The sequence below is a fragment of the Melozone crissalis genome, unplaced genomic scaffold (genome assembly GCF_028551555.1).
Source record: "Melozone crissalis strain CALT ecotype California unplaced genomic scaffold, PUWL_Pcris_2 ptg000061l_1, whole genome shotgun sequence".
NCBI lineage: Eukaryota > Metazoa > Chordata > Aves > Passeriformes > Passerellidae > Melozone > Melozone crissalis.
This window is the reverse complement of record NW_026535839.1, coordinates 6,746,544-6,766,770: the sequence shown is the minus strand read 5'-3', so window position 1 is coordinate 6,766,770 and position 20,227 is coordinate 6,746,544. Positions and strand designations below refer to the sequence as shown.

Below are 20,227 nucleotides of genomic sequence, written 5' to 3'. Positions count from 1 at the left end.
TGGAGCAGCGCTTTGCCCCAGGTGCTGCACTCCACCAGGGCAAGGGCCAGGCCTGGAGCGCTGCTCCAAGGAGCGCAGGAGAGAGAAACACGTGAAGACAGCGCAGAAATGGGAACACACTCCTGGTACTAAAGTAATTTCAGCTTTTATTATAATAAAAAAAGGCCTAAAGCATGGGGGCTTGCAGGCCGAGCAGGAGCGTTCCCATCGAGGGTGCTGCAGCACCGGCACTGGGGCTTCTTGAGCAGCGATGTCCCCAATGTTCCAGGTGGAGCAGCACAAATTCAGCAGCACTGGGTCAGGTGTCCCTTTTTATCCTGTTTTTTGTCCCTTTGCATTGGTTTCTGTTGGGATCCTTCATGTGCATGAAAGGTGAAGGCGCTTGATTCTCCATTGCAGCTCTGTCCAGGCTGGCTCCTGGTGCACTTTACTTAGGTGTATTACGGTACATTGAGTATCATATTTCTTATAACGACCCTTTTAAGCCCTTTTACAATATAACAACCAAACTAACAATGCTAACAATTATCAACTATTCTACAACACTTTCTGACCTATTTTTTACAACTGCACGCACTGATGAACGGAAGAGCTCGATGCTATTCCCGCAGAACGCACTCTCACTGGCGGGCCCGAGCCCGTTACAAACTAAGCGCTAATTATACGCTAATTAAGTATTTATTGCGCCGTGCTGCCCGTGCCCCGCCCCGCCCTCACGCGTCGCCGCCCTCACGGAAAACAGCGGGAACCGCGCACGTGCGCGCCGCCTCCTCGCGGCGCATGCGCAGGAGGACTGACCCCTCCCGGCCGCCGTCCCGCCCCGTCATGCCCCGGACGCCGTTTCCACGGTCTCTTCCGGCGGCGGCCCCGGCGCGGAGGCCCCGGTGCAGCCCCGCTCCGCCCGGGCCCGGCCCGCAGCCGGCCCAGCATGCCGGGGCGGCCCGCCCCGCACAGCCCGCCCGCCCCGCAGCGCCCGCACGCACGCTCCCCCCTGCGCGGCCGGCCCCTGGCCCCGGCGCTGCCTCCTCCACGCCGCCGCGCCCCGGCGGGAACGTGACCGCAGCTCGCCGCCTGTCCGTCCGCGCGGCCGCGGAGCTGTCCGGTGAGTGGGGACACCTGGGAGGGCGCCGCGGAAACGTTCAGCTGAACGGGAGGGAGCCGCGCCGCTCCGCTTGGCCCCGGGCGGTGCGGAGGAGACGGGGCTGGGGCTGACGGGGCTGGGGGTGACGGCCCGAGGCTCGCCCGGCATCACCGGCTGCGGGGGCCGAGGTGCGGGCCGTGCCGGGGCTGTGCTGCCGCAGGTGCTGCTGCCTTTATCCTCCGTGTCCTCCCTCCCTCCCGGAGCCGTCCGTCACCGCTGTCGGGCGAGGAGCCCCGGGGGGCTGGCGGTGCGTGAGGGTTGCGGGGCTCCCGCAGCCTCCGGCCGTGCCTGTGCAGCGTGGCCCTGATGTGGCACCTTGTCGCAGGCAGCTCTTGGCCGAGTGTGCGGCTCCTCTGGGTCACCAAACTGACCTGAGAGTGCAATTGCAGCTGTGGAAATGCAGGTGCAGTGTATCCGCCCTGAATTGATGCTATTGAGGGTGTAGAAAAAAAAGTTTCCTTTTGAAACTAGATACATAGAGAACACATAGTTACCTTGATTTAATTACACTTAGACTTAGATGCCAACACTGCTGTCAGTTTACTGAAGTGATTAAAAGCTGTATTTGTTGGGAGAAACGTTGTATAACTTGGCCAGAGCATAACACAGAACGTGTGTTTTAGCCATGGAGGCTCCCTATGATGGCGCTGAGGTCACGGTGGTGATGGAGGAGATAGAGAGCACTTACACTTACACCTCTCCCGTGCCATCCAAGAAGAAGAAGAAACATAAAAGTACTGGTGATCATGGAGAAAAAGCCAAGAAACCTCGGTAAGTTCTTTCTGCCTTCATTTGATTCCTCTGTAGGGTGTGGGAGCAGTTTTCCCTGTTTCTGACATGAGTGGACTTTGAGCACTTCATACTGTAAAGCATTGTATATGAAATATCAGCCTGGCACTTTGGGCCTGCTCAGACACTCTTTACAGGTGCCACTGTTGCTCAGTTTAGAGTTTGTTTACCCCCATCATAATTTGCCTTAGGCTGGCCCTTAGAGGTTCTTTTTTTTCTTCTGAGGTTCTCCTCAGAGAGAGAATTTTCATTTGGTTAAAAAATGCATTTGCAAATGAAATTAAATGTAACTTGCTTGTCACATGACCTTGAGACAAACCTAAACTTTGTGGATTTATTTTTCCCCAAGGAATTTATGTAGAACAACCATAATATTTCAATTTCTGGTTGTGTTTCAGATCTGCTTACCTTCTCTACTATTATGACATTTACTTGAAAGTACAACAAGAGCTTCCACACCTCCCTCAGTCTGAAATCAACAAAAAGATCAGTGAGAGCTGGAGGTTGCTCAGTGTGGCTGAAAGGAGCTACTACTTGGAGAAAGCCAAGCTAGAGAAAGAGGGACTGGACCCGGTGAGTTCTTCCTGGAAGTTCTGTGGCTGCTGAGGAGAGAGGCAGTTCCCTGCTTACATAGCCCTGTGTAGGAGGGTTGTTTAACTGCAGATTCCAGTTTGTATCCTTGCCCAGGGCAGTCTTTAGAGAAGTGCTGTGAGGCCTCTGCCTTTTGCCTTTGCCTTGTGTTCAGTTGAGGGAGGATGGTTTGTAATCCAGGATGGATATGTCTGGTACCTGCTCATGACAGTTGTTTTTGTGTCCTTTCATCAGAGTGAGTGTTGGGTGATAAAACCAGGAGTGAGCAGGATTCTGCAGGCTCTGTCATGTGGAGAAATTCCCAGTAAACTACAGGAAACCATATGAACCTTAGGCACTAAAATAGCAGGATTGAGAACTGAATCTCTTCCTTTTTTCATTTGAATTTATTCCATCCTCTGGTTTTGCCCACAGAACTTCAAGGCATCCACTCGAACTGCAGTGGTCCCTGACATTCCAGGCTTCCGCAAGATTCTTCCCCGCTCCGATTATATCATTATTCCCAAAACCAGTCTTCAGGAGGACAGGAGCAGGCAGTCTCTGGAGCTGTGTGTGACACAGAGCCCAGCAGCATCTGAAGGCTTGGCAGCTCCCAGGAATGTCACCAGTGTGCCCCGTGACACCGTGCAGAGCATCCTTTCCATGGACTCGGGCCGGGCCGGCGTCTCGGAGCAGTGCATCGCCATCGAGGGGCTGGCAGAGGACACGGCAGCCTTTGCCCAGCCCGAGGCTGCAGAGGAAGCTGTTACCTCAGAGGTTCTCTCTCACTACGTTGGGCCTGTGTCAGAGAAAGTGGCTGGAGAGATCCTCTTGGATGAGGCTTCTTTGGAAATAGAAGGGCAGCCGTACCAGGCAGCGCGAGTGGTTATTGAGGAGACCCTGGTGAGCAGCTCCGCAGACATCTCCAACGGGGGCATCGCTGTGGCCCGGCCCCAGGTGCCCGATGGGGTGTCTGTGGTGACCGTGGTCACTGGGAGGGTAAGTTTGTCCAGTGGCACTCAGGCTCCTGCCAGATCTCACCTGAAACATCTGAGTGCTATTTCCCCTATTGTACTTGAGATCCTCTGATTGCCCAACTTGCTGATGCTCAATGCTGAGAGGAACAAAAACTCTTTTTTGTAACGAATGATATAAAAGTAACTCCTTGACTGAGTTGTCTCTGCTTGCAGATTGACTCAGCCCTGTGGTGATATCAATTGTCTTAACGTGACTGAGTTCTTTTAATTGTTTGTTATAACAATATTTGAGGTATTGCAGTGCCAGTAATTGGGTTCTGCAGTTGCACTGCAAGATTTTGGTGAGATAAAATGCTACTGCTGTGCTCCTGATAGCTGTTTTCCTGACTGTAGAGAAGTAGAAGGGAGTCCTTTTAAGCTGGAGTTTTAGGGATCAGTCATAGAAACCTTAGTCCATGAAGAGTTGCATTCTCTGTTTTGTTTGAGGAGTTTGGTAATTTCCAAAGTTCATCTGGTAAGGCTGAAATGATTGCTGCTCTATCCTGTATTCTGCTCTCATCACTCCTTAAGACACATTAATGTTCATGAGAGGGAGGAATATGGGTCACCATGTCTGTTTTCTGCATGCATTTTCCCTTTGATTTCATTTTAGGATACTGAAGAGAGTAGCTCCTCCACACCTGCAACACAGTTTATCATGTTACCTTTGCCAGCTCACTCTGTTGTGGAGAACCCAGCATCAATTAAATTGGTAAGAAATTCAGAGTCTTGTATGGTAGTTAAAGTTTGGATGTATTATCATAGATTTGTCTTAAAGATGTTAGACGGAGGGATTTGCTCATGGTTCAGTTTTTAAAGATAATCCAATTTGGAGTTGCCGTATTACTTGATGTATTTCTTGTCCCTTGTGTTATGCTAAGAGGGTCTCTGACTTCTACAGTGTCTTACAGGGCCCATTTCTTCTGCCTTCTTCCTCAGGGAATTCTTGGAAACAGGTGGAGTAGATAAAGCTATCACAACACATCTGGCCAACAGCAGTTCCTGTGTAGCCATCCACGAGTTGGATGCATATTTCTCTTTATAAAAAGCAGTGTCCATCCCTTTGAGGGAAAGGATCTACCTTTATGGTAGGAAAACATGAACTCCATGTTCATGGAGCAGGGGAGCAATGACCTGAGGTTTTGGGAAGCCACATTAAAGGCTGTGTGGCCTGTTGCATGAGGAAGAATAGTATTATTTCACTAATGTAACCACTCCAGCCTCTGTGTTTTTGTAGCCATTTTGGGAGTTCGTTGTACAGTCAGTACTGCAGCTCCTTCTGTTATGTAAGCTAGCATCAAATCCTTTTTTCCAGGTTCTCCATGTTTCCAGCTGGTGGAACACTGCAGATATTTATAGTGGTGCATAGTGTGATGCTCTTCCAGTTGTCCTGGGGAGAATGGAAATACCTCAGGTTTTTATGCCTGAGAAGGATCTGGTTAAAATTGACTCATTTCCTTGACAGCAGCACTTGCAGTTCTAGATAAAAATCTGTACCTAGTTAGGGAGTTACAGTACAACAGCTCTCTTGGGAGTGTTGGGATATTGGGAAGTGCTGTGCTGACAAAAACTCAAGTGTGTTGCTGCAGTTGTCCTGGCACAGATGACATGTCCTACTTTAGTTGTCTGTAAAAATAGTGCCTGGTGATGCTGCTCATGTTTCAGTAATTCATAGCAAGTTACAGTGGAGGACCAGGGAACACTTGACCATCCCATACAGCAACAAATTACAGACAAAACTGCCTTTGCATCATGAGTGCTTCTCTTCAAGTCTTTTTGCTGTGTTGCCATGAGTGTTAATCACATCTTGTCTTACTGTGGGTTGCTGTTAGAAGCATTTTAATGCCATCTTACTGTGACTTTTTCCTGTTCAAAAAGAACTTTCACATCACTGTAAATGCAAGATTAGTTTCTCCAGGAGGTTATGTGCATTGTTCATCTCTGCTCTGCAGGTTGATCTAAATTCTGGTAATACCAGAGGCTATTGTGTAGACTGAGCATTTAGACTCACAGTAGTTATGGTGCTGACTCACCTGGTGCTGACCCAGCTGTGTGCTGTTTGTTCAGTAAAATGAATAATAGTGGAAGGCTGGTGATTTGCCAAATAGCATTTGTAAGGTGCTTATGAGGAAAAAGAAGTGATCAGCACAGCTTTGTGGTGGTTTTCAGGTCTGTAGACAAATTCTTGACAATTCTTGTTTCAGACAACCACCTATACTCGCAGGGGACATGGAAATTGCACCAATCCTGGCTGTTCCTTCACTTATGTCACCAGGCATAAGCCACCAAAATGCCCAACGTGTGGGAACTTCCTGGGAGGGAAGTGGATTCCAAAGGTAAATTTGTCTTTCTTTTCCTGACTTTGAGACGAAAAGTGCTGGTTTTGTGAATGCCTGTGATACTTCTAGACCTTAGATCTAGCACAGGAGGTCAGATACATCAGAAATGATTCCTGCACTCATGTTCCAGTGCATGTGCTGGAGCAAGTCACTGTTGCAGAGGACACTTGGCCAAGGTGAGAACTGAAATCACCACAGCTTGGGTAAAGATGCTGCTCATATCTGTTAGAATAGATGGGGCTACATTTGCTAAAATATCTCTCATTGAGAGGGTACACATGCTTCTGGCCCTCTGTCTGCACAGCTCCCGTGACTGGAAGGCATTGCTGTTCCTCCTGCTACAGCCCCAACTAAACTTGGAAAGTTGTTTTGTGGTAATTAATATCAACATTTGAAGTTTTTCCACAAATTTAGTTTTCTGTGGTCTTTCAACATTTTTTTTTAATAAAGAGGAGGAATAACTCTTAACTAGAGGAGGTGTATGATCCTTTAGGAGCTTGTTAATAAATTTGATTTAGTGGAGGCTGAAGTGCTGTTGGGTATTGTTGTCTCATGGCCATGTGTCTGATCATGACGTTCTCACTACTGACTGGAAGGAAGTTTCCAGGTGTTGGTAGAGTTGTAAAGCCTGAGTGGAAAAGTCTTTCTCCACATGATGCCTCTTCTGCTTAAGTTATTGGCATCTCTGCTAGCTGTGTACAGAAAAACACACTTGATCCTTAAACCTTGGCACTATCCTGGTAATTAGTCAGCTCTGAACAGATGTGCATTTCTGTCTGAAGCAAGACTCCCCAGGCACAATTTAAAGGATGTTCTCAGTGAGAAAATTGGCATTGACATTCAGTGGCTTTATGTGGATTTATTCTGAACTTCCTTTGTTTTGTGTCTGGATCCATTAAACATTCAGGGATGAGAACTCTTTTGGGCAGCCTGCAGACTCTGTGGTGTCTGAGCTGAAGGCTGAGCTTCCTGTGTGGTAGGGTACAAATAGTGATGGTGACATCTTCACTTTTGTTTGGTAAACTTGCTGAGGTAGAGAGATGGCTGAAGGCAAAGAGTATTTCTGGATTCTGCCTGAGCAGGGCATGTGTGCTGCTGTTCAAGCCTACTCTGGTTATAACTGAAAGTTTTAGAGGGAGCTTTCCTTTTTGTCTTTCAGACTTTGGTCTGCTGGATTCCGTTTCTGATATATTTTTCCATATTCCAAATCAGTGTTCATTGTACCTTTGTTGATTCCAGTACAATGATTTCTGTAGCCTTAGTCTTGGAACTAACATTTTTCTTAAAGTCAGAAAATCTTCCTAAGTAATCCTGTTTTCTGGTTGGCTCACATGCTTGTTTTTCTGAAAGCTTATATCCAAAATATGCAGATTCTCTGTCTTAATTCCCTTTGATTGCTCAATAATGTGGAAGAACAGACAGCATCAGGGAGCTGAAGCCATGAAAGAGGAGCATGGGAGGTGGGCCCTTGCTACAGAGGGTGGTGGGTGACTTTGTGCTGTTGATGCTAATGGTGATATTTAAGGATATTTAAGAAAGATAGATAGATTCTTCAAAGTAAACAGCATGTAAAAATAATACATGAAGGGCCAAGAGGGCAGATACAATGTTAGCAGGGCCTTTGTTGTTGTAGGAGATGCTGTCTGTCTGTTCCCATACAATTCACTGCTTAAACACGTCGAATTCTGCTGTTTTGTTCCAGCATTAAATAGGCCACAGGAAACATGGCATATGTGCAGGGGACTTGCTTATCTGTGAAAGCTGAAAGCTCTGAAGTGTGACTCTCTCCTTGTTTCCAGGAAAAACAACCAAAAAGCAAATCTGAGCCAAATTCAGGCACCTCTCTCAAAACTCCAGCAGCTAAAAGAGGTCAGCAGTCAGCCCTCACGGAACCCACGGCCGCCAGCGAGAGTTCCTCCAAGTCTGCCTTGGAGAGCTCTGAAGCTGTCAGCCAGCTGCTGAGTGCTGTGCCTGGTGGAGACCAGATGCCTGAGATGGAGTGGGAGGAGGTGATCATCTCTGAGAGCCACTTTCTCCCAAATAATGTGCTTGCTGAAGACAGGAGCAGTGCCCAGCGGCAAGCGGACGCCTCTTCGGAGCAGGCAGAGAAAGGAAGTGTAGGGCAGGGAATGCCCACGTCTTCTGAGGTGTTCAGTCCAAATGCCTGTGTGAAAAAGCCAGTGGTGGGGTGAGTCACTTTTCCATGTGTTATGGGAGCATATGATGTCTATTGTGTGCTTGTGGGACTAGTCCAAGAAGTTGAAGGCTGTTGGCAGTGCTTCCTGTAAAACTTACTGTGTTTGCTGTCTGTTTTGTGCCAGTTCAGGATTGTTCCTTTGAGTCTTTGTCCATCAGAACTAATATTTTTCTTTAAATGACAGATTGTAGTCACAGGGCAGATGCAGCCTTAGCACTGTCTCTTTCTATTGCAATAGCTGTGGTTAGTGTGCTAACAAAGCACAATTCAGGGAAAAGAGGAAAACTGAAGCTGAGGGGAAATAGATGGAGTATTTTTCCACTTGTAGCTCTTGTTTTTCAGAACTGATGCAACAGCTGCTACACATAAGGGACAAGAAGCAAAGAGCAAACCAAGACCCAAGTCCTCCTTGCTGGCTGCAGCCAGACCCATGCGAGCCATTCTGCCTGCTCCATTCATTGTGGGGAGAGAAGCCAGCACAGAGCAGCTGAGCAGCAGGCAGGCCTTTGCAAGTGCTGGTAAAAGCAGCATCTCTGTGTGCTTTGGGAGCTGTTGTCTTTCCTCACCTTGCTGAAGTGGTGTCTGCCAATAATAAGATAGGTTTCAGGGGAGGTGGTTACTAATGCTAGGAAAAAACCAGTTTGTCTCTGCCTGACTGGAGTAAATGGGCCATGAAACACCTGCTTGGGTTATTTCAAGCTCAGAGGAAAGATCTCACATGACTATAGCAGCATTTAACTAAGATGTCAGAAAGAAACAGGACCTGTTTTCTCACATTTAACCTGATGCATCTCTTTCCTCCTTCTAGACAAGCATTCTCCTGTGAGAACATCAGGCTTGAAACCCAGTACACTGAAACAGTTGGGCCAGTCAGTTCTGCAGCCACCAACTGCTGAGGAGCAAAAGGTTCTTCAAATGCAAACTATTTTCCTGGATTTTTTTTTGGGGGGGAGGGTTTTGTTTGTGGTTTTGGTTTGTTGTTTTTTTCTTTTTTTCTCCCAGGTGAGTGATATGACCTGAGTGAGAAATAGAACAAAAAATGTATCTGCCTTATGATGATGAGATCTGTGAGTGGCTGTTTTTATGATATGGCTGGATAGCAGAATGACTTCTTGGTGGCTGAGTGTGGGAACTGAGCTGAGAGATGTTGTTGGACAATCCTGCTGTTGGTTACTTTGGGAACCTCCCAGCTACTTCCAGAAGATGCTTTAAGGATCTGCTGGTGCTTTGATAATCTGACATGCAATGTTGAATACTGAGCTTTTCACCTATAAAATATGCCTCAGTATGCCAAGGTGCTGAAATGAATCTGTGAATTGTAATGCCTTTGCATGCAAAATGGTGTCTTATGGTATTTGGGATATTAAATGAACATAAATCAATCTCTTGGGGGCAGTAATGCTAATAGATATTGATATTGGTCCATGTATTTAGTAATAGGTGTCTGATGGGTGTTGTTTTTTCTGCTTTCAATCTCTAGCTCCACAGTTCTGTGATAAGCAGGGCATCTCAGGTTAAAGTTGTGGAGGTCAAACCAGACATGTTCCCTTCCTACAAGTACAGTTGCACCGTAACTTTGGTGAGAATTTTTCAAATAGTGTGAAAAACTATTTCACTTCTGCCACAGGGAGTGTCCTCTCTGGGGTGAGAATTATGTGGGACTTCTGTTTTACTGACTGGCACAAATACATTTCATTTTTAACATGAAATAATCTGTGCTTTATGTCATCTCTAGACCTAGTCCAGGATGGCTGTGCAGGGCCTTGTTAAGAGATGGATTTTAACTCATGTCCCCATGCAGAATCCTCATGCCCTGCTTGAGTTCAGCAGTTATTGAAACCAAGATTTATTTTCTCACCCTGTTATGAAAGTCCTCAAGGCCTCCATGTTTGTCAACTTTTGCTTTCCCATACCAGCCAAGGACAGAATGTTTACCTGTTATGAAAAAACCTGAGAACTTTGTTGTTTACAGAAACAGGCTGTGAGAATTTGCTCCTCACAGCTGCCTTTAACTTTTCCACCAGCTGTATATGATTATGGCATGTCTGAACAAAACTCTATAGGCCATTTCTGAGCAAAATTCTCCAACAAGCAAGCATCTCTTTTGTGTCATTCAGGATTTGGGATTGGCAACCTCACGTGGCAGAGGAAAATGCAAGAACCCCTCCTGCAGTTATGTGTATACAAACAGGCACAAGCCACGCATCTGCCCAAGCTGTGGATACAACCTTGCCAAAGACAGGACTGAGAAAACAGCAAAATCCCTGGTAAGGTTCAAGCTGGCTTGTTTCATCACATGTCTGTTGTGAGCTGGGCAGAGAAGTTTAGTTTGCAAGTCCCTATGCAAGCATGGTTTGGGCTTTGCTTTTTTTTTTTTTTCTTTTCATTATGATAAACTTTGACAGAATGGTTCCTATTTAAAATATCTGTGATGATGTTTGTTGAATTCCTGTAGCAGTGGTGCTTCAGGCTGATAGAATATGAGCACACCCAATTCTACCACTGGGTGTCTCCTCAACTTAAAAATCCTTCTGTTGTGTCAGTACATGCTGGGAAAATCGACCCTGAAGTCACCACATTGCTGTGTCAGCTTTGTTGAACTTCAAACTTCATCAAGAAACTCCCCAGCATGCTCTGCTTTGTGAGCAGTTTGGGGCTGATGTCAGTTAAGTTGGTACATCTTGTATTAGAGCTTCCTGTTTTTAAGGGTTTGTAGAGCAATTTTACTTCCAACCTGAATTTGTTTCTGGATGTAGGGTTTTTTTCTGATGTATAAATATGTTTTCAGTTGTCTGCTGTTCTATGTGCATGTAATTAATTCTGGAGGTTTTTTTTTTTGCCTTTGCAGCCTCAGAGGTTAGCTTTTCTCATACTCAATTGTCATGTTTTTAAAACAATAAATGAAAAAAATGAAAAAAAGGAGCTTTCCTGCTCCTAGCTGAAATACCTACTCATCAAATAGACAGAATTTTAGTCTGTGCAGTAATGACTCATCCACTTGCCTTTTTTTTTATTTTGAAGAACATAACTTTGTTTAGTGGTTTTGTTTTTGCTTTAAAGATGCAAACAAACAGACATGGCCTGTGTGAAACTCACACAAACAACTGTGCAAGGAACAGCAGTGTGCTTAGCTCAGCTTCCATTCTGAGAGGCATGTGGCTTGTCTCTTCCTCATTTAGATTTTCTTTTTTTCTGGTTGTAGATCTGTTTAACATTCCTGTCACACAGTTAATTGTTGTCTTTTGTTGGCTTTTGACTGATCATTTATCTCATTGCTGGACTAGTCAGAAAACCAGGTTGAAATGTTGACAGAAGAGTTTCAGGGATTAAACAGACCAGCCTGTTTGGGTTCTCTTTGTTCTCCTGGCACAACCTGGAGTTTGGTTCTCCTGTGTTTGTGCATTTTGTTGTGATGGTATGTGTTGGAGAAGGGTAGACTGTAGACTGATCAATTGTTACTGATTAGTGTGCTCTGTGTATCACAGCCCCCAGTTCACTGTTAGTTGGTTCCTCCAGCTTCTGGAGAGTTTTGCAGGCTGCCCTGAGCCTGTGGAGAAAGACAGTGATAACTGGGGATTCGAGTGATGAGGGTTATTGAGGTGTTTATATACCTGTTGGTGGTTATCCTCACCTTCTGGATCCCCAATCCCTGCACTTAACAGTTCAATGGCCAATCTGTGATGGTTTGGCAGTGCAGGAGTTGGACTGTAATAAACTATTTTTGTTAAAGTAATTTGAGCTTGAAGTGGCGTCAATGATTCAGCAGTAGAGTAGAAGTCAGATTTACTGAGTGCAAAGGCTGCTGTGTTTCTGCTGCCTTTTATGACTTTTTTGGGCCTAATATTTCATCCCCATGCTTGCCTGTTGGGCTGTGTTGCTCCCCAGGAGGTGAGTGCAGGCCAGCCGGGCGTGCTGAACACCAGCGAGCCCCTGACGCCGTTGCAGAAGGAGACGCAGCGTCAGTCCACGCTGCAGCTGCTGCGCAAGGTGATGCAGATCCCCGAGAACGAGTCCGAGCTGGCTGAGATCTTCACCCTCATCCACGAGCTCAACAGCTCCAGGCTCATCCTGTCCAACGTGAGTGAGGAGACTGTGACCATCGAGCAGACCTCCTGGTCCAACTACTACGAGTCTCCGTGCGTGCAGTGCCTCCTCTGTAACAGCCCCTTGTTCAAAGGGGGACGCAAGTAAGATGCTGCTTTGCATTTTGACTCTTTCAAACTCGTGCTGATTTTCTTTGTTCTGAGTCTGCCTGAAATAATATTTGCTTTGGCCCCTGGTAGTGAAGCTGGTGAAAGTGACACTGAGTAAGCTAGATGTGTTGGAAAGGGTTTGGCAGGATCAAAGAGTGACTGCAAAGTCCAGATGTAACTTTTTTCTTATTGAAACAGTATTTTCATTAGTCATCCCCTCTTTGTTTTTCCATTCTGATGCTTTGAGGCTAAGAGAGGAAAACTTGTGTGTTTACAGATGTGCATTGTGTGATTTCCTTTTTCTCTTTCACCCTGGTCTGAGAATTTCCTCTGTGGGTCTTTTTGCTTATGATATTTTCATTCCTTTCATTTCTTAACATGTGCTTGAGTGAATGCTTTTTGGAACAAATAGCCAAATTGAAACCTGAAGGACTTTAAGAAACTTTTAGTAAATAAGCTAGATTGCCTTAACAAGATTTGAATGAAAGCCTGTAGGATATCTCTTCCCTTAGTCTGCCAGACGTTCTCCTGTTGCTGAAAATATGATCTAAGATTTTTCCTACAACAAAATGTCAGGGAGTTTAATGTTGTTTCATTCTTCCACAAATAAATTATTGATATGAAGGATGGATATTTGCTTTTGTCAGGCTAGCACTAACTGAGATCTTTCCAGAAGAGTTACTTTTTATGTTCTGTATTTTTTTCAGAACAGAGCAGTCTCACACCCTGTCCCTCACCATGGGTCTTACCAGCCTGTGCATTGTAAATCCTTGTCTGTGCCTGGCTGCTTTGCAGTGCTCTGCATGTGGGACTCTCCCATGTGTCTGCACAGGCTCTAATTGAAGCCCTGCCAGTGGGAAGGAGGAGACTTTGGCTTTGATTCCTGTGTTCTCAGGTGGACAGCAGTATTTCAGCCACTGGCACTCTCCTGTCTGAACTTCCCCCTTGTCAGTTACATTGCAGAGGAGCAGATCTCTCTGAGTCTGTGTGCAGGACAGGCTGGTGGGATGTATTACTGATCCCCACAGCTATGGTACAGCCACTTCTCCCAGGGCAGCTGGGGCCATGGGTTTTCTCCACCTCTGCAATAGCAGGTGCCCAGTGTGTCGAGCTGAAGGGATGCTCTAGTGCTGTTTAAAAGAATGTGAGCTATGACCTGCCTCTGCTTGGGAAATCTCTTTTAAAATGTGACTTTTTCTGGTGTGATATCATGTGGTGAGCTGGCTTAGATTTACATAATAATGAACTCATGTCAACTAGAATGTCTGAAATTACTGCAGGGTTGGACTAAAAAACCCATTGGCTTCACTCAGAGTGTTTGTTGTTTTTTTTTTTTTTTTTTTGTTGTGTGTTGCAGTTCCCTTGCTGGTCCTCAGGAGTGCTGGCTGCTGACAGCCAATAGATTACAGGTGGTTACAGCACAGGTCAAAGTGTGCTTGAACCTGCAGTGTCTGGCCCTCCATAGCTTCACTGACATTTACACAGGTAGGAGAAATGTGACCATACAGCATGACTGCAGTCTGAACCCTTTGGAAGCCTTGGGATTGTATCAGAGCATTGTCCAGGCACTAGAAAAGCTTGTTCCCTTCCCTGGTATACTAAATTTGAATTATTTTTTAATTGCTTCTGCTTATTCTGTGAGTAAATCTATATTTGTGAGTGAAAACACATGAATGCTCTGGTGAGGAAGGCCTTGCCTTGATTCACTGGTGTAGGTCTCTGTGAATGTTGAGTTCTGCAAGGCAGCCCCTGAGATCATGGTCAGAGACATCTCTGGAGAGTGCTGTCTGATGTCATTGGCTAGTGAGATGGATTGACAGCTGTTCCTTGTAGCTTTTTAACAACAGACAAGTCTGTGAAAGGAGCTGATGTTTCAGCAGGGAACTCTGCATTTCAGAGGTGCAGAAGCACTCTCTGTGTTTCCATTATCCTCTAAACTGTACTCGTGAGTGTGTCATGTATCAGTAAGGAATAAATTGCTTTGTGAGGAAGATCTGGAACCCTACAGACAATAACTGTCTTGTTTTAACTGCAGGCCTTTTCAATGTGGGTAACAAATTGTTAGTGAGCTTGGATCTTCTGTTTGCAATCCGAAACCATATTAAACTTGGAGAGGATCCCAGAGTGGCTGTTGGCAACATCCTTGACTCTGTTCAGGAGCAAACTGGTGAGTTTTCCTTCTTGCTTTTTACCATAACATACCAAACTGTGACCTGATGATGATTGCTAGGTTATAAAAAGGCAAACCTCACCTATTTTAGTGTGGTATGTTTCTATTAAATCCCTTCCTAAACCAAACAGTACCTCTATGACCAGTTCTTTGTAACAATTCTCTGGAGGGCAGGTTTGGTTTTATCCTGTGTAGGAGAGCCCTACTACCTCTGCAGTGGCTTCAGGATGTGAAAACTGTAACAGTGGCATGTTCTCTTTTCAGATAAAAGCCTGAGCCCTGATGAGCAGGCTCAGCTCCAGGAGCTGCTGTGCAATGGCTACTGGGCTTTTGAATGCCTGACAGTCCGGGATTACAATGATATGATCTGTGGAATCTGTGGCATAACCCCCAAGGTGGAAATAGCCCAGAGGAATACGGAAAATGTCCTAGCACTGAAAAATATAGAGGTAGGTTTTTCCCACAGCTCACATCCTGTTTGTGTTCAAAGCAGATCATAATGATTTTTTGCTGACTCTGGTCTCCATGATGCACAATAAGTACATGAGACCTTTGTGAGTGGTTTTCTGCTGATGCCTGACAAGAGGATGTGGCTGGAGCAGCAATGTCTGTGCTTCCCCTTAGAGGTGTTGATGTGTAGTTCAGGGAAAACGAGATCCTTTGTCCCTGGACCACAGCTTTTGTCCAGCAGCCTTGGGTAGGAGGAACCTTGGATGGAAGTTGTTGAATTTGGTCTTCTTCCTTTGACATGAACACATTCCTTTTTTCCTCAAGTTTCCCTGAGGTGCTGTCTTCTCTAATGGGGAAAAAAGCCCTAGTAGGAGAATGTAGCATGTCTGGCTTTTATGTCAAACATGTAAATTTTGAGTCTTACCTGAGGCCAAGTGGTTGTGGGAAGCTTTAGGAGACTGAAATCATCTTGTTATATTTGAGCTAAGCACTCTCCTGGATAGTCCTCATGCCATGAGTGAGACTGACACAGAGCTGTCAAATGAACTGTGGTTTTTGTATTTGACCACTCTTTCTTTCTCTCTGTAGTTTACTTGGCCAGAATACTTGCCATCAAGTGAAGTGAACGTAGAAGACTTTTGGTCCACGATGGAGACAGAGGTGATTGAGCAGGTGGCTTTTCCTTCTAGCATCCCCATCACAAAGTTTGATGCCTCTATTGTTGCTCCTTTCTTCCCTCCACTGATGAGAGGAGCAGTGGTGATCAATACAGAGAAGGACAAGAACCTGCATGCACAGCCAGTGCCAGGTAATGGCTCAGGTTGTGCCCATTAAGGGAGTGCTTGATGTGTTGGTGACTTCAGTCTTGGTGATATTTAACATTAAGAATAGCTGATTGCATGACACAGAAAAGACAGGAACATTGAGGTGATTTCAGCTGTTCCCAGGCTACTTTGTTACTTGAGGCTTAGCTTTTCCTGTGAAGTTTCTATGCAGTGGTGGGCTCTGATGCATTTGAGACATGGGGGACATGAGAGCACTGCACCCCAGGTGAGATAGAGTCTGATTGCAGAGGGATGCATGCGCATCTTGAATGCCAGTCAGTGTTTGTTTCATGTTAGACTGATACTTGGAGTGTGGAAGTGTGGAAGTTGCTGGTAGTGCTTGGTATCTCAGTGTTACAATCTCAATAAAGGGTGGATAAGTTTTTACAGAACTTGAGAAAAAACTAGGAGAGTGGTGTGGTAGTCCTGATCAGAATTGTCATATTGACTGCATGGAACAAGAAGCAGTGAGAGGAATAATCTCATATCTGAGAGCTGAGATCAGTTAGCACCTGGTTCCCTTAAGAATTTAGATGTTGTGTATAGGAAGGAAGACTGGCTTTGCAGGCTTAGCAAGTGTGTGAGTTGGCTTTGCAGACAGGGCTGCAGCTGCTTCAGAGCTGGGCTGCAGAAGGGCTGTGTGGGCTTTTGTGGAAATGGAGTTCCTGAGAAAGAGCCAGGGAGATGTGAAGGCTAAGCCTGGAGCTGTTCAGCCCAAGGGCTGCAGTGACATTTATCTCTGCTCTTCTTCACTTGGTTGTCCTCCCATCAGTCATTTAAAGGTTACAAATGACAGGATAGATGAGTGCTTATGGGGTCTGCAGCTATGCTGGGCTCACTCTGGTGACCTCAGCAGTGAAGGGCTCAAGACAAGTGCTCTGTGATGTGCTCTGCACGTAGGACTGTTCACAGCTCTCTCTGGCTGGCTGTGGGTTGTGCAATCTCTGTTTCTGCCATCTTCTTAAGAAATTATTTTGGTAAGTTCCCTTCCTGAGAATGAGTGCTGAGACTGCTGAGTGCTGTTTCCTGCCTTTGCAGGTAACGGGAGTGCCTTGGTGAGGCTCCTTCAGGAAGAAGTCTTCAGGCCTGAGCTGATAAACTCTTACAGTGAGGAAGAGCTGCAGAGCTTTCTGACACAGTGTGGCATCCCCTGGGAGGCATCACATACCAAGGTAATGGCTTGTTTGCCCACAGACAAGCCTGCAGGAGTGGAGCTGTTCTTCACTGTCTTTCCCTCATCCACTCTTGCCATCCTAGACAATTAATTTCTCATCTGACTGCTCTAAGGGCAGGGATGGGTGCCAGCAGGTTATAGGATAATTTACACATGGTGAAATAAATTGAACCTTTGTGGGCTAGAAGAAAGGAAGCCTGTAATTACCTTGTCACTGGCTCAGCATTGTGTAATTGGTTGTCATCCTCACAGTGCTGAGTGTGGGATTAGGAAGTTATTGGATGAAGTGCAAATTAGGATTTGGGAGACCTTGCATGCTGCCTTTTCCCTCTCTGCAGGAATCTGTTAATTTTAGTAATTTTCTCTGGGGCCTGTCTTTTCTAGGATGAGCTCTGCTACTCCCTCCTGGCTCTCTATGAGTTTGTACAGAATGGGACAAGCATTACACCATCTTCTGCTCATCACACAGGAGGGAAAATCTACAAAGTGTGTCCACATCAGGTAGGGAAGACTGGAGCCACAGTGGATTTTTTCTTCCTTGGCTATTCATTATTTGACTTAACAGCATGGAACTTCCTCATTGAATAGAAGCAATGGAATGGGCTTCTCTGAGCCTTGGGAATGGAACATGTTCCTCAGGGCTTGGAGAATTCCCCATGGCAAGGTGAATGTGTATGAGGAGGAAACAGAGTATCTTTAGAGAAAGTAGCTGTCTGCTTAGTGAAAGGAAGCTGGATTTTTTTAAGACTAGATTGTTTTTCTGTAAGCTTTTAATTTTATTGTGCTGCTGATGTCAATCCTTTCTTTGCTCTAGGTTGTGTGTGGCTCCAAGTACATAGTAAGAGGAGAAAATGCTCGGGATCACGTGGACTTGTTGGTATCCTCACGTCACTGGCCTCCAGTGTATGTTGTTGATTCAGCCTCTTCAGTGGCACTGTGTGCAGACCTCTGCTGGCCTGGCCTGACTTCCCAGATGTGGGGGAAGAACCAGGGCTGCTTCTCTGACCCCATGGAACCTCCAATGGTTAGTTATGTCTTTGCTCTCTGCTGTGCCAGTCCAGCATGGAAAAGCTGCCAGGGAGATTAAAGTTAACACTGGCCCCCCCATATGTAATTTGCATTGTGGCTTGAGATAATTTTGTAGAATCACACAATGGTTTGGGTTGGAAGGGCCCTCAAAGCTCATCCAGTTCAGCCTCCTGCCGTAGGCAGGGTCACCTTCCACTAGGCCAGGTTGTTCACAGCCCCATCCAGCCTGGTTTTGAGCACTGCCAGGAGTGAATTTGACCTAATAAGTGTCTCCTTATTTAAGCTTTGCCAGGGCATCACTCCTAAGCATAGCAGAATGTATTAGGTGTTGCCTGGAGACACCTGGTGTTTGAATAATTGTCCTTAGAATAGGAAGAGCTGTGCTGGGAGTGCACTGTAGCAGTTCAGATCACGAACTTTGGAGCACGTCACTTATTTTGACACAGAAACTCACTTCTTTCAGACTACTGCTATTCCTTGACAAGTAGAAGAGAAAGATGGCTCCTAGTGCCTTGGGATTATCTGAGGGCACACAAGTGAGAAGGGAGTGTACATACCATCCTTGTGGCATGTAGGGGAAGCCTGGATCATCAGGCTCTCCATCTGTCCTGGGTCATAGTGTTGCTTGGAGTTTGGCCAGCCAGTACTTTTATCTCCTCAGCTGTGGGGAAGTTGTTGTTCCACCTGCTGTGTGTCTCCCCCAGTACGTGTCCTGCCCCGAGCTGCTGGACCAGCACTACAGCGTAGACGTGACGGTGGCCGAGCCCTCCCTGCAGCACCCCGTCACCAAGTCGTGCGCGCGCCGCATCGTGCAGGCGGGCGCGGAGCAGAGCAGCCCCTGGGACGCCACGGCGCGGCACCGCTGCATCGCCCTGTGCCGCGAGCTGGAGCCCTACGGCGCCATCGCCGCCGCCATCGGCGACAGCAGGACCAGCACCGTGCGCCAGCGGCCCATCGCCTTCGAGAACCCCACGCACTATTACCTCTACAACCGCCTCATGGACTTCCTCACCAGCAGGGAAATCGTCAACCGGCAGATCCAGGAGATCGTGCAGAGCTGCCAGCCCGGGGAGGTGGTGATCCGGGACGCGCTCTACCGGCTCGGCGTGGCCCAGATCAAAACGGAGGCGGAGGAGGAGGAAGAGGTGAAGCAGGAGGAGGATGGAGGTTACTGAGTTAGTTTCTCTCTCTGGTCGTCGTGTGGATGGGTGGGCTGAGCCAGCTTTTGCAGCTGTCCGGTTTGAGAGTTTATTTTTTATTTTATCAACCTCCACAGGTTGGAGATGTGATGCTGGTGGCTTTGACTGCTGTTACTGACCAAAGAGCTCTGTGCTTCCATAGGATCGTGATAGCTGCTGTGCACACGGGTCTGTCACCCCCTTGCAGAAGGCTGCAGCTGCCTCCAAGGCATGTGATGGACCTGCTGTTCAGGGCTGTAGGATGTTGCCCTCCCTGCAGAGGAGTTGCTGGTAGCAGGGAGTGTGCGTGGTCAAGCACACACAGGTTATTTAATTCTGAATCTTGCTTGCTGACTTCTTTGTGCTTATTGGTGGCAGGGCTGGGGGTGTGGGACCAGGTGTAAATGGTAAATGGCTTCAACGACTTCCCCCAAAACATTCTGAATAGGTGAATTTAGGATACTGACTCCTGCTTGGTAAACTTGCAGAGCTCTCACAGGCATTGGCTGCAAGGAGTCATGAGGAGGAGGAGCTGTGCTGCTTTAACGTGCTGTATCTGGGGAGCTTCCCTGGAGGCTGCACTCCTGGTCCAGGTTTGTGAATGCTTTGGCTGCAGGGAGTTTCTAGAATTGTTTGTCCCTTCACATGAGCACTAGTAATTTAGAAGCCAAAAGGTACAGTGAGAGGAGAGTGTTCTGTATAGTAAGGTAAGAACTGAGCCCCAGGGCAGCTGAGGGGTTGGAGGATGGTTTAAGTGCTGTGCAGGGGGTGGCTGTGGAGAGGGGAGGGACGTCCAAACACTGTCTGAAGGATCAGGGAGGAATGATGAATGCAGTGTCACCAGAGCGAGCAGGGTTCTGCTCGCGTGGATGTGCTGGGAGAGCTGCACTCATCACTTTGTCAGGTGTCACACCTGCCCTGCCCATGTTCCCACAGCACTCTGGGGGTTAGAGGAGTCTCCTGCTGCCCAGGTTGCTTTGTTAGCCCCTTGAGAGGAGTCAGTATGAGACCTCTGCCTGTGCAGCACACCTGAGGAACACCTGGGGCTGTGGGTGCAAAGCTGTGCTGTGGCTGCTGCAGCTCCCTTTGCCCATGGCTGGTGGTAAAGGTGTTTGCTGTGACACACATAGGAAACAAGTAGGATGCCAGACTGCAAA

General features: G+C 46.8%; 1 protein-coding gene across 1 annotated transcript; it reads left to right on the top strand.

The window, feature by feature from the left end:
- Positions 1-1,012: 1,012 nt before the first annotated feature.
- Positions 1,013-19,924, top strand: HMGXB3 (HMG-box containing 3). Its single transcript, XM_054288016.1, has 21 exons — positions 1,013-1,102; positions 1,765-1,912; positions 2,329-2,503; positions 2,936-3,499; positions 4,130-4,228; positions 5,721-5,852; positions 7,655-8,043; positions 8,395-8,570; positions 8,861-8,958; positions 9,533-9,631; positions 10,170-10,319; positions 11,938-12,239; positions 13,603-13,730; positions 14,281-14,412; positions 14,680-14,864; positions 15,454-15,673; positions 16,728-16,861; positions 17,248-17,364; positions 17,678-17,887; positions 18,597-19,059; positions 19,169-19,924. Exons 2-21 carry the CDS (start codon positions 1,767-1,769, stop codon positions 19,207-19,209), a joined length of 3,960 nt encoding a protein of 1,319 aa, XP_054143991.1. The 5' UTR covers positions 1,013-1,102; positions 1,765-1,766; the 3' UTR covers positions 19,210-19,924.
- The last annotated feature ends 303 nt before the right edge of the window (positions 19,925-20,227 follow it).

Bases quoted from the DNA above. Each gene is read 5' to 3' on its own strand.
- HMGXB3 (XM_054288016.1), top strand. From the start codon at position 1,767: ATGGAGGCTCCCTATGATGGCGCTGAGGTCACGGTGGTGATGGAGGAG. The intron at 4,229-5,720 runs GTAAGAAATTCA...TTCTTGTTTCAG, and splicing joins ACCCAGCATCAATTAAATTG to ACAACCACCTATACTCGCAG. The intron at 8,959-9,532 runs GTTCTTCAAATG...TTCAATCTCTAG, and splicing joins CAACTGCTGAGGAGCAAAAG to CTCCACAGTTCTGTGATAAG.